Source organism: Peromyscus eremicus, chromosome 3 (assembly GCF_949786415.1).
Source record: "Peromyscus eremicus chromosome 3, PerEre_H2_v1, whole genome shotgun sequence".
Lineage (NCBI taxonomy): Eukaryota > Metazoa > Chordata > Mammalia > Rodentia > Cricetidae > Peromyscus > Peromyscus eremicus.
In genome coordinates, this window is record NC_081418.1 from 66230393 (window position 1) to 66243521 (window position 13129).

At 46.0% G+C, this 13129-nt stretch overlaps 1 protein-coding gene across 1 annotated transcript in view; it reads right to left on the minus strand.

Annotated features, from left to right (window-relative positions):
• Positions 1–13129, minus strand: part of Osbpl3 (oxysterol binding protein like 3) — a 95466-nt gene that overhangs the window by 64263 nt on the left and 18074 nt on the right. The window contains 8 exon segments of the mRNA XM_059257833.1: positions 1226–1382; positions 2203–2295; positions 2507–2610; positions 4925–5048; positions 5540–5707; positions 9269–9382; positions 10198–10251; positions 10399–10515. Coding sequence (XP_059113816.1) covers positions 1226–1382; positions 2203–2295; positions 2507–2610; positions 4925–5048; positions 5540–5707; positions 9269–9382; positions 10198–10251; positions 10399–10515 — 931 coding nt within the window.

The following is a 13129-nucleotide window of genomic DNA, read 5'->3' on the forward strand; positions in this document are numbered from 1 at the left end:
ACGCAGCACCATTTGTATTTCTGTGATGGCTAACAACGTCAAACACGTATTTCTAAGTTTTGATATGAGAAATAATGCTAGAGTGGGTATCTTTACATGGATACATTTTAGTTAATTCCTACAAATGGATTCTTCAAAGAGGAACTGTTCAGTAGGGGTTGAAAATAGGTGGAATAAATGCCATATTCATCCCTGAAGTACCAATTTATATCCCACCACCAGCATAAGAACGCTCCGATTGTAAAGTATGGTGGGCCTGCCGTGTCGTATTCTCTAATATGTGCTAAATCATCTTTCCATGCGTAAGTACCTGTACATGTAAGAACCGGTGTACAGTTGCTGTCCTGTGTTGTTTAGGGGCTAAGGACAATGACAAAAGCCTGTGCTCAAAACAGATGCAACCTTGAAAAACATTTTCAGTCTTCAGTTGGCTGAATCCTTGGGTTGTGTTAGCTAGATCCCAAACCCTCCCTGTCTTTTCCAAGAGGTCAAAAGAAAATCTTTGCGACAACGTCTACACTACCAAAGAAATAAATAAAGGTGAGGCTTACGAAAGCCTTATTGGAGCAGGAAATGAACCAGCGGAGACAGCTTCTGTAAGGACTCCCCAGATTCAGTCATGCACTGGACATGTAAGCGAGAACTCCCGAGAGGAAGCTGTGTCTGCAGAGATGGACTGACTGCTTAGAAATGCAGTGTTATGGAGAGACTGGAATGCTGCCGATCCAGAGGCAAAGTGCCCTATCTTCGGATAACTCTAGCCCTCGCAAACATTTCCTGCTAATCTTTGTGTCAAAACTAACATCTTGTTACTAATAGATTAAAAACAAACAAACAAACAAACAAAAACCTTTTAGAATCCATTAACTTAAAAGATCACAGGTTTCCACCAATCCACAAGCTAAGAATGTCATCAGAGAGCATCTTGGGCAGATGGAAAAGTTTCCTCAATCTGTGTTACCACCTCTCTGGGGTATCCTCTGATGTATTTTAAACATGCCTTGATTTATGACTTTCTTGTTCTGTAAAACTATAAGACTTCATTAAACTGCTTCTACTTTGGAACCAGGGAATTGGGGTAACCTAGATCTGTGTTCCTGGGCCATGGTCACTCAAAATTGGTTCCAGAATAAACTATCTATTATCCCCTTAAAGATGATAGCTGTAGTTTTGTGTTGACAGACATTTCCATCCAATATGTTGGGAAGAAGGAAACCTCATTTACCTTTATGGGCAACGTGGCACAGGTCCTCTTGCATCTTGGAGAACTCGGATGAGGCTTCAGAACCATCTGAGTAACACTTCTCCTCACCCAGGTCCAGTGTTGACAAATTAGGATTGGAAGAGTGTAGTCTCACTGGGCCAGAAAAAGGTTTAGGGACCTAAATGACAGAAAAGGGAGGGTTCTATTCAGACTAGGGCCTTCATGACTGGAACCGACTAAGGAGGCATCTGAGGGGTGCCTCTTCCCACCGAGGGATAACTTTGAAGAAAAATGAAAAAAATAAAAACCTAGGACGGTGCTCCCCACGGCCACTTGCATCATATGAACTTCAAATGGGCAGGAAATCCCATGCTGCCTCAGACATGATGACAGCTTTAGAGTCATGGGTGAAATGACAACGAACGTCACCACATAACTAGGCTGTCAGAGCAAATCTGTTCCCAGATGATTTTTGTTTACTTGCACCTGGAGCCTCTGGAAAACAAACCCTCGGCTCACATTTGCACGTGCAATGTTCTTTACTCTGAAAGCATCCAAGTTCAGTCCTGGATGGGGCGCGGAGAGTTTGAAGAAAAATGGCAGAAGGGCCTGCAGGACAGAGGCTCAGGCCTGTGGACTCTAGGAGAAGATAGGCCCACTCCAAGGCATGAGAGCAAGAGAGGCAGCCGCCGCCAGGCAAGGCACACACAAGAGCAGGGAGTATCACAGACAAGCTAGATGTTAAGGAAGGAAAGACCCCAAATCCTCACAACAGGGGCAGGCCATTTTCCCTCAGAAATTTCCCCTGCCCTAGTATCCTCACGGCCTTATCCCTGTAACCAGAGGGTCTCCGTAATAGGAGCCATCGCTCCTCACAGGGCAAAGAGACCAACTCGGGAACCTTCACTTTCCTGTCCCATTTGAGTCAGGGGCCCCTCACTGTGGTGTGCAGCGTGGCGCCGTGAGGTAAGCAGGCCTGGCGGCCAAGCGAAGGTTACCTGCAGCGTTCCTTTGGCGTCTTTGCCAATAGCTCTGGACCTCCACCTCCTGTGCGAGCGCTTTTCCTTTTTGGGACTTTCAAAAGCTCCACCCTTCATTTCAAAACAGGAAAGAGAGTACAGACAGTAAGGTCCCCCCAAACCCCGGGACAAACGCGCAGGGAAGTGACGAAAGCCGTCCCCCTGAGATTGGCTAAAGCAACCTGACGGGCAGCATCCCACTGTTAGTCAGATGCAGGGCACCAGAGAGGACCGGAAGGCAGAAGGTGAGGCAGAAGGTGAACGCAAGGGCAGGCAGGCCAACCTGGATGGCGTTGATGGCTGGTGCCGAGTATGTCCGATGCAGGACGTCCATGCTTTGTAAGAGCTGGCTCATTTCCAGCAGATAGGCGTGGCAGTGTGCCAGGTCTGTGGGAGGGAGGGCAGATGTTCACAACCGTCCACTAGCACCAGGGAGGACCAGGCTCTGTATTTCCATGTTTGATTTCCCCCTTTACAATTTCCCCACACAGGAAAGGCCATAGATGATAGTGGTTTAGGGTTATGGATCCAGGCCACCTTGATTTAAATCCACTTGGTGAACTGTACCTCAGTTTTCTCATAGGGGAAATGGGAATAATTACACCTGTAGTCATAGTGCTGAGAGGTAAACGATTTGATGTATGCAGTGTGCTCAGCAGTGGCCTACAGCAGCAACTGAAAACAGCAGCCACCCGCACACCCCAGCAGCAGCACCCCTAATCCAGCAGCAATAGGCTCTAAGCTGTACTGGTATCTGGCAACCTGCCTCAGGACAATAGTGAGCCTCTACAGATGGTCCTCAGATGACAGAAGAACACGGTTAGACGACCCTAGTCACTAACTCAAGAAACAGCCCACTCTACCGATGGCTGCCAGCGTGCACTGGATGTGGATGGTGTTTCTGCCGAGCCATGCAGACCCGTATGATTCAACATCGCAGCTCTCAGCCTTCCAATGCAGAATCCCCTGCCATGTTTGTGAGCCCACAGATTATAAGCTCTATCCCCAGTTTATGATTCATACAAGTTGTCTGGGCCTGGGAATTGGCATTTTTAATATGCCCAGGCCAGCCTGCTGATGCTGGCCCAGGAACAATACTCTGGGGACCATTTTGCCAGTGCTCGTCAGTGGAGCTAGTAAGTTATGGGAGGGGCAGACGGCATGCTCAGTGGGGACCACATCTCATGTAACACAGGGAAGGCTGCCACTGAGAACTTTCTCCACTAGTGCCTCAAAATCAAGGACAAAGACACACTTCAAAAACTCTGTGTGTGTGTGTGTGTGTGTGTGTGTGTGTGTGTGTGTGTGTAGACCAAAGGGCAACCTTTGGTCTTCATCAGGAGCTATATCAACTTTGTTTTTCAGGAAAAGGTCTCTCACTGACCAGAATCTTCACAAGTAGTCCAAGCTCACCTAGACCCAGAGATCCATATATCTCCAGCTCCCCAAGCCTGGGATTACAAGTACACATTACCACGTATGACTCTGTGGGTTCTGGGTATTAAACCCAGATTCTCATGCTTGCATAGCAAATACTTTATGACTGAGCTCCCAACTTAATTTTTTAATTAGAAAATTTTAAATTCCACTTGCTCCAGGCCTCACTTTAGACAATTAAATCTGAACTCTCTATCCCATTAGAAATCTCAGTCTGGTTCCCTAGATGAGTTTTAGCTGATTAAGGTTGAGAATACTGGGGCCAGGGAGATGGCTCAGCGGTTAAGAGTACTGGCTGTTCTTCTACAGGACTGTGGTTCAATTCTCAGCACCCCCATGGCAGCTCACAACTGTCTGTAACTCCAGTTCCAGGGGATACGGACTCCCTCATACAGACATACATGTAGGCAAAACACCAATGCACTTAAAAATAAGTCTTGGAGGGGAAAAAAGAAATAAAACTTACAAAACAAAATACCACCGAGTTGCTTTGTGTAGGAGTGACCAATCCTGCCTCCTTGTCAGAGTCCTTCAAGGAATATTGGGATCAGGGTCATTACAGCCATACCCCAGACTAATTTAAACAGCTCGTTTGGGACAGAGGCATAGGCATGGGCACCCCCATGCTTTAAAGGGTCCAGATGGCTCAGCAGTTAGGTTAAGAGTGTATACTGCTCTTCTAAGGGAACGAACTTCACCCACACTGAGCTGCTCACAAACACTGGTAACTCCAGCTCCAGGGGACCTGATGCCCTCTTCTGGCCTCTGTGGGTACCTGCACTCACATGCACATACCCCTCCCCTCAACACAAATATACATAATTAAAAATCAAATCAAATCTTTCAAAGCTCTCTCCATGATTCTAGTGCACAGCCAAGGTGGAGGATGCTTAAGTGGGCTTCCCACCTGGCCACTTATACTTAATCAGTGGACACTGACTCCTCATCTTGGGTGGGCAGTAGAGTTATTTTTTTCACTTAAAAGACTGTGAGTGACTGACAGTCCCCACGAATGCAGATATGATTTATGGCCCTGGGGAGAAATTCATGCATCTATCCCAGGACTAGACTAGGAAGTCTGTCTGCACCCAGGTGAAGACACTAAGCTCTGTGAGGAGAGCATGTTGGCTAATGATGAGGAGATCTTCATTAGCAAAGCAAGGGATGGCATACAGATGGGTCACAAATGCACGTGAAGGCAATACCAAGCATGCATCACTTCAGAACCATGACGGAAAGAAACACAGGAGTCAAACCGCTCTACCTTTTGAGCATTTCTCCATGTCCTCTGAAGACTGCAGCCAGAATGGAACTCGTGTGTCACCACCACAAGAAAACGAGAGGTTGCTTCCCGTTTGAAATGAATTCTGCTTTGACAGACTGCTGCGCTGCTCATGGATGACAAGAGCAGGTTAGAAATCGAAACAGAGAGTGGCAGGGACAGCTTCTAAGGGAAAGGATAGCGGGCTGATTTGGGAAGAACATTCTAGCAAACTCCCCTAGAAGAGACTCTATCACCCCGGCTAAGCCACACCGTGCTCCATGGCCTTGGGTGACAGTCCTTATTTTCTTCTGTGACATGGTGATACCACAGTAAAGATGTGTTGGGGAAGGGTCGGCAGTCCCGTGCTGCTGTACACATGCTTAATTAGCTGCATCCAGCAGCCAGGTAGGAAAACCAGCATCAACGTGGCTGAGAGGAAGCCCGAGATGCCAGGAATCTCCTTGCCTGAGCTCCCTACCTTACTCCATGCTAGTTACATCCTGGGTCAGACTCACTGGTCAAGAGACTAACTAAATACCACCCCCACGTACCCTGCTCCACCCACAGACTCACTCCCAGAATGGGCCTCTCTGTTCCCAGACTCATAATCATTACCTTCCTACTGGAAATGGCCTCGAACACTCCTGGGGCGGAATCTGTGACAGTGGGCCCTGGGAAAAAGTGACTGACGTCCCGAGGAAACATGGCGATCTCGTTCTGCCGGTACATTCTGTGGTGCCGGAGCTTGGATACCCACTCGTCAAAGACATCGTCTGACTTCACCTACAGGGTGAAGTTAAATTGAGAGCCACTTGCTAAAAGGATCGATTATTCATCAACATGAGGCCACTCCTGGCCTGCTCCTTTTGAGCTCGCACACATGAAGAAGAAGAAATCGCATTTACTGCCTTGGTTTACATTTATGTGGTTTCGGAGAATATCTGAGGAAGCGGTGTCTTCATAGAATACACATTCGTGTTTCCTTTGAGATATCCTAACTGCCATGCAACTTCTAAGAATGCAAAGGGGGCCAGTTTTATTAAAAAACAAATAAACTAAAACTCACATTTGTCTCTTAAGACAAATCCAAGTTCTCAAGCCTGAGCCTTGCCCACATCTGTATCAATTCTGTTCTTCATTTAAATGCTTGTAGCTCAGACTGTGCAATCGGTCTGAACTGGAATGCAGTAGCCTGAAGCACTGGTCTGTGTTCATCTTACCCTGACAAAAGATGCATGGCTAGAAGTAGCTGTTAACATATGTGAGCGTTAACCAAAAGACCATTTTTGTCTCTTGCAGCAAAAAGAAAAATATCCAACAAAGCATTGCATTGCCGTGATTGTTATTATACACAAGTTTATCCACTCTCTCCATAAATGAGGAATTGTGAATTTCTACTTTCCAGGGAAAATGCTTATAATTAGTAATTTTTATTTAAGAAAGATTTTTGAGACAGTGTATTGCTATATAGCTCAGATTGGCTTCAAACTCACTATGTAGCCAAGGCTGGCCTCAGACTTAACACATAGCCCAGGCTGGACTTGAACTTAGGAAAAATCCTTCTGTATTAACTACCTGAATGCTAGGATTACAGGCCTAACACCATGCCTGCTATAATAATTTTTTATTAAGAAACAGTTCAAATGCTCATAAAAGTGTTAACAGGACTGTAGCAACCACATTTATTTATTTGTTTGTTTGTTTGTTTGTTTGTTTTTCGAGACAGGGTTTCTCTGTGTAGCTTTGGAGCCTGTCCTGGATCTCACTCTGTAGACCAGGCTGGCCTTGAACTCACAGAGATCCGCCTGCCTCTGCCTCCCGAGTGCTGGGATTAAAGGTGTGCGCCACCACCACCCGGTGTGCAACCACTTTTATATACAGACATTTCTTAAGTCAATATTTTTGTGTTATGAGAGATATTCATAATTTCAAAGTGCTACTTAGATGTTAGGATATAGACTCATAAAGTCGTAATTTAAATAATAAAAAAGATGTCCCATAGGTCAATGGCCTGCCAGGCCAGCACTGTGGCGATCCTGACTCAGGCTGTGGCTGGGAAGGAGGTTGTGCAGATGGACAGCGGCGGCAGCAGAGACACGCTGAATCTGACTCTGTCAATTAGAGGTACCTGGAGATGGAGGCTCCCCCTTAGCACGTGTCTGCAGGAAGCCACAGCACAGACAGACACACATCTATTTGTCTCCTCGGCACTGTGAGCCCCTGAATGGATTTCATTCCCCAGATGTCGTTAAGAGGAATTTCATAAGAATCTGTGTCATCCTTGCACTGATCTACTCCCAAAAGCCCTGAAAAGCCAGCGCCCAAAGCGTTCATCTTGACTCATCTTTTATTGGTTAAACAAGGAGAGGAACAAGGCACTGTATTAAATAACTAACCACGGGTCTATCACAGGCCCTGAAGTCATTCCAGGACTGTGGCTGGCTGGTTTCTTAACTGCTCTCCTGTCCAGACTTCTCAGGTATAAAATAAGAGAACCAAGCCAGGTGTGATGGTGCATGCCTTCAATCTCAGCACTCAAGAGGTCTGTGAGTTCAAGGCCAGCCTGGGCTACACATCGAGATCTTGTGGCAGGGGGGTGGAGGTGGGTGGGTGGGGGGAACAGGGGTGGGAATTGGGGATAAAGAAGGGGTAGGGAAACCACAGCTATCAACAGGCCTACACTACAAGTCAGAGCTGATACTCAGGATGAGCAAGAAACCAAGCAAAACTTACAGTGAATCACAGAGAATCACTCTGTCTCATGCTATCAAGTCCAGTGCATCTCATTCTAGGTCTTTAAAAAGTAGACATGAGTGATCACTTCATTCTGCTAACTAGAACTGCAGATAAGCAAGGATTGTGAAAACACAGAATAAAGAATCACAGGACCAATACAGGAAAACAGTGTCAGCTCTTCCAGAGAGGTTAACCACTGACAGCTGGCAGGGGAGCAGTATATTCTCTTAAATATTTTTTATATAATTTTCTTACATAATTAGAGGTTCCCCCTCCTTTATTTTGCCATAGTTATTTCACTAGGGAGATTTTTCTCTTTCAGGAGACACTTGGAAATATTTGGAGACAAGTGTGGGTTGTTACCACTAGAGAAGAGACTCCACTGGTGTCCAGTGGTAAAGGCTTAACCATAACACCTGGACAGTCTCACAGCAAAGGATCATCAGCCATAGTGTCAGTGGAACTGCTTTATACACCGAACTAACCCAGAATGGAAGGTTAGGTTAGGGGACAGATGGGGGACCTACACTCCAGAAAGGGACAGGGACAGGTGAGAACCTCTGTTTTCCCAACCCTCAGCCCCATTCCCCAAACATCAAGCAACCTGACTAAGCAATTCTCAATTTATCTCCAACATCCAGACACTGCCTAATAATTATAAACAGTAATTAAGCTCACTAAACTTACTGACCCCCACCCCCAAGGAATTATGGCAAACCTTATAAATCTTACACATATAGCCCTGCAAATGAGCATTGGAATTACTCTTTTTTTTTTTTAATTCTTTTTCTTTCTTTTGGTAAGCTAACAAAACCCCAAGATTTTTCGAGAATTAGATGACTGGTCAAAGTTTAACAGCTAGCAAGCAATCACAAAAGAACTGATGTTGCCCTGGGCCTCAAGCGCCATGCTTTTATGACGATATCCACCTTCAGGAGAAAGACAAGTGGGTAAGAAGCTTTGAGAATGTAAGATTTGCAAACTCCTATTTTAGGTGAAAAATTGACATTTCACTACAATATGAGGATTTTAACGAAGTCTATAAAACTGACTAACGCTGTAAGTCAGGTCTGCACACAGTAAATGTTATACTTCAGGGAACAAACTTTAGGGTAGAAGTTCTATATATACTAAAGACACACAGCCTGGGGGAAGGGGCACATGAAGGTGCTTTTGCTATTGATTTCTGTCACTGGGGAGGGGTGGTGACATTTGGGGAATGGTGATAAGGACATTAACTCTTCAAGCAGTATGAGAGACAGTTCTGTACAACCGAGGGAAAAGCTGGCCCATCCTAACATCAATAGTACCCCTTAGGGACACTTTAGTGATGAAGACTGCCCACATGGTGAATAGATGTCCTGAAGTCATTACCAGCAGTGTGGTAGTGGGCAATCCCATGGCCACAGAACGCCCTCTACACAGCCAAGGTGGGAGAGTGGTGCCTAGACTCGGCTACCCAGGAAGCTGAAGCTGGAGACTACTGGAGCCCAAGAATTTGAAGCCAGTGTGGGCAAGACAGCAAGACTCTGCCTCAGACAACTCCACAACCAACACAAGCCCTGGTGGCAGCGGCATGGTAGTAGCCGGCCCTGGCTGAGGCCTCACCTTCAGGTGGTAGATGTGCTCCTCGGTGTCAAGGTCGATACACTTAGACGACTTCTTCACCGACATCACAGAAAGCCCCACATCAATGCAGCCATGCAGCTTCTCTCTCTCAATCTGCAGGAGCAGGGAGAGGGCTATTTGAGAGTCACACTGGTCGAGGTGGTTGTCACAGCCTCCCTGGTCCCCTCCCACCTCATCTTGTACATCCACCAATGGTAAACCTAGACACCGTGACTGACAGAGCCCTCCATGTAGGCAGGACCCAGTTAAGAACTGCACAGGTGCGGTATTCTCTCTGTAAGGGAGAAGCACTGGCCTTACTTCACCAAAGAGGAGGCTGAAGGACAGAAGACTAACTAATGAGTTTTCATAGTTGGGATGCCCGGGAGTGAAGAGAAAACCCCATGAGCCGTCTCCAAGGCAATCCAAGAGCCATTCCCTTCCCCTGAATTAGTGTCTGTTGTCTAAGTTCATTCATAAGTGACTCAAAAGGAAGGGTACAGACAAGAAACCAAGGAGGACCAGAAGGACAGGGAAGGAGGAGCTAAGCATCCTATGAGGCAGGCCTGCTGGTCACTCAGACCCTCCAGGACAAACTCTTAGGGTTAACTCCAAGAAGTCATCCACCTTAACCACGACATTCTCCATCAAGCCTCTCAGTCACCGTAAGTGGGAAGGACACTTGTCACATGCACTGTTCCTGTAATTAGCTAAAACCAGAGCAGGCCTATGATACCGACTATGGTACCCTGCCTCTTCTCCTGGTGGTGAACGGAGCCCACCTAGATCCAGAGCTAAGACAGTATGTGGAGAGGGGGCTTTGTGCAACCTGGAAAAACTATTACCCACAGAGCACTGCAGCTCTGGGCTGACCTCAAGCACCCCTGCACACTTCTGCAACAGCATGCTGGGCCAAGAAGAAGACTTACATCAGTTTGGCTCTTGGCGTATTTCAAGATTCCTTTGTCCAGGTAGAAGAATCTCTGTGGGGAAGCAAACAGAATTTAGCAAGATGTACACGCTAACATCCCTCCTCGTCTCCAACTTCAAATAGAGCATAGAGCTCAGAACTTGGTACTGAGTGGCTAGAGAGTGTGCTCACAAAGGAGCAGCCAACACTGATGTCTTACCTTGTGCCAGCCTTTTAAGGGCCACTTCCTCTTTTTCAGCAAAAATCCTTTCTGCACGGGTGGCTCCTGGGTGTACGTCATCTCGCCCCTCAGTCCTTCCACCACCTCCCAGCTGTCCTGTTCCAAGGAAAGAATACAGGCGAAATGTCACTCCTTTAAGACATGAAGCAGCAAGCTCCTGGAAAACCTTCCAAGACGGGGAGCCTGGCGAGGTTTGACAGGACGGAATTTAAATGGAATCCCCATACATTCCTTGGACTTTATAGATTCAATTGCTGTAGTTTAGTGGCATCTGTTTTTCTGAAGGACCATTTTCAGTCTTTGAACCTTGACAGCACAGCTGGAGGGAAAGATCTTACTAGAAATTCTATTTTTGCTCACCTTGATGTCATCACGCGGTGAGAGTTCAGTCAGCAGATATCAGACTGAATGTTAATCGAGAGCCTCGGCTGTCAGGACAGAACTGTGTGTGTCTGTGCACCTGTGCATATGTTAGGGGGTGCCTAAGGAATGGCTGGAAAGTGGGGGCTGGAGAGACGGCTCAGCAGTCAGGAGCACTCGCTGCTCTGCCGGAGGACCTGAGTTCAGTTCCCAACACCCACATCAGGCAGCTCACAACTGCCTGCAGCTCTAGCTCCAGGGGACGTGACCTTTCTTCTGGCCTCAAGGCACTACATGTGACACACACTCACATGTGACACACACTCACATGTGACTCAAAAATGTAAATAAATGTAAATAAAAAATAAATTTCCTTTTAAAAGGAAATGTCTGTAAAAAATGGAATTGGATGCAAGCTCGTAAATCTTACAGGCTGACTGGAAATAATGGTTCAGGTTAACTGTCTTCAAATTCTAGGAGTTTAAGTAGCAGAAATGCAGAAACAAGTATTTTCACCCTTCCCCCCTGCCAGAAAATTTTTACCCGCCTTCCCCTTCTTATCCAAAAGACTTCTATTTAAGACATGCTACAATCCCAGAACTTGAGAAGCCGGAGCGGCCTGCGTGATACGGCAAGACATAAAAAAAAAAACAAACGACAGGAACAGCAATAAAATCCTTGTGCTTTTGGCCCGCGTTCTTTTCAGTTTTGACGAGGCACAAATGGCTGCTTGAATTGATCCTCCATCATTAGCTATTTCAGTTATAGATGGAAAACAAAATTCAAACAATATAAAGAGAAAAACACCAAACGTTCTGAAAATTTCTTTTAAAATACTTAAATCATTGCTAAATCTGCACAAGACAACCCCAAACTGGTAATATCCTTGTGAATAGGATAGACAATGATGGTGGTTATTAATTAGGTCATAATAATACACAGAATACACACAGATTGGAATACAACTTGAAGAGTCTAAATACACACACTAAATATTACATATAAAAAATTACATTGGGTAAGATAGCTTTGCACACATAGGATTCTTACTAAGACTTCATGTAGACACTTTGTCTGCTTTGAGACAAAGTTCCAATCCCTGGACTGATGGTACAAGGCAGAGGCTAATAAACACCAGGAGTTAGAAAGCGAGTCTGGACCAGCCCCAGGGAACAGGGTTCTTTTCCATGTTTCCCAGAGCTCAGCACATCATCTCTAGCACCTGGAAATTGAACTCTTTGGTAATCTGTCTTTTATCTGAGTCATTTTCACTGTGAAGGGAGATGAAGATACATTCCAGATTTTTTAAATAACCACTGTAGGTATCTCAGAATCTGGAGTTGTAAAAGGGATTTCTTCAATAGAATAAAAAAGAGGGTGGGGATATTTAGTGTTTAATTTCCAGAAACTTTTTGGCATTGAATGAGATTTCATTATAACCATCATCAGCTGTGCAGTCAGTCAGTCACACCCGGACAACATCCGGAGAATGTCTATTGAGTGATGAGCAGTACACAGCCTTTCATGTAAAACACCAAATGATCCTGCTCTCCTTTACTCTGGTGTGGGAAGCCACCTTTCAGTTGAGATGTCAGTCTCTAAGGTCCTGCAGTAAGGACCCTCCTCCAGAGGAAAGTAAGCCTTCATCCCACAACTCCATCACGCCAGTGTTCTGCCAATCTTGCCAATGACTTCCCTTTACTCATGGTAACATGTACGAGGCTTCATTATCCCTCGAGGGCACAAAGGGTCTCGTCTACTTCACACTTCCTCCTGTCTTGTCAACAGCAGGCGCCTGACAAATAACTTCAGTCTTGGAACAAATCTACGGACTCATGTTCCTGGAAGACTCTAATGTGGAACAAATTAAAATGTGCCCGGTGTCCCTGGGCCAAATGACTGTTTTCAAATTAGATACAAAAGATCCATATTTGTGAATGATGGGCATGTGTGGTATCATTACATGAAAATCTAAGGGTCCAATCCTCTGGAAAGCGCTCCAGTGGATCAGTCCTTTGGAACTGTTTGTCTTCAGACTCCCAAGCAGAAGGCTTCCTGCAGAGCACTAATGCCAAAGGAACTGGCACATCTGCTTTGTCCCTTTAACTGTGCTCAGTGCAAATGCCAAGAGGGATTAGCCATTACTGCATACTTGCCAAACTTGGGGTGGTGGGGTTGGGGGGAGTAGACAGGGTCTTACCTGCTGCTGAATGGGTAAGAACTGGATTTCAAAAGTGGCTTTACTGACTCAGGTTAGAACTTGAAATGCTCCACAAATCTAGAGCTATGGCTTAGTTCTCCCAACCAGCCAGCACAGAGGCCAAGAGCCTAGAGTAGGCTCCCTTGTCCT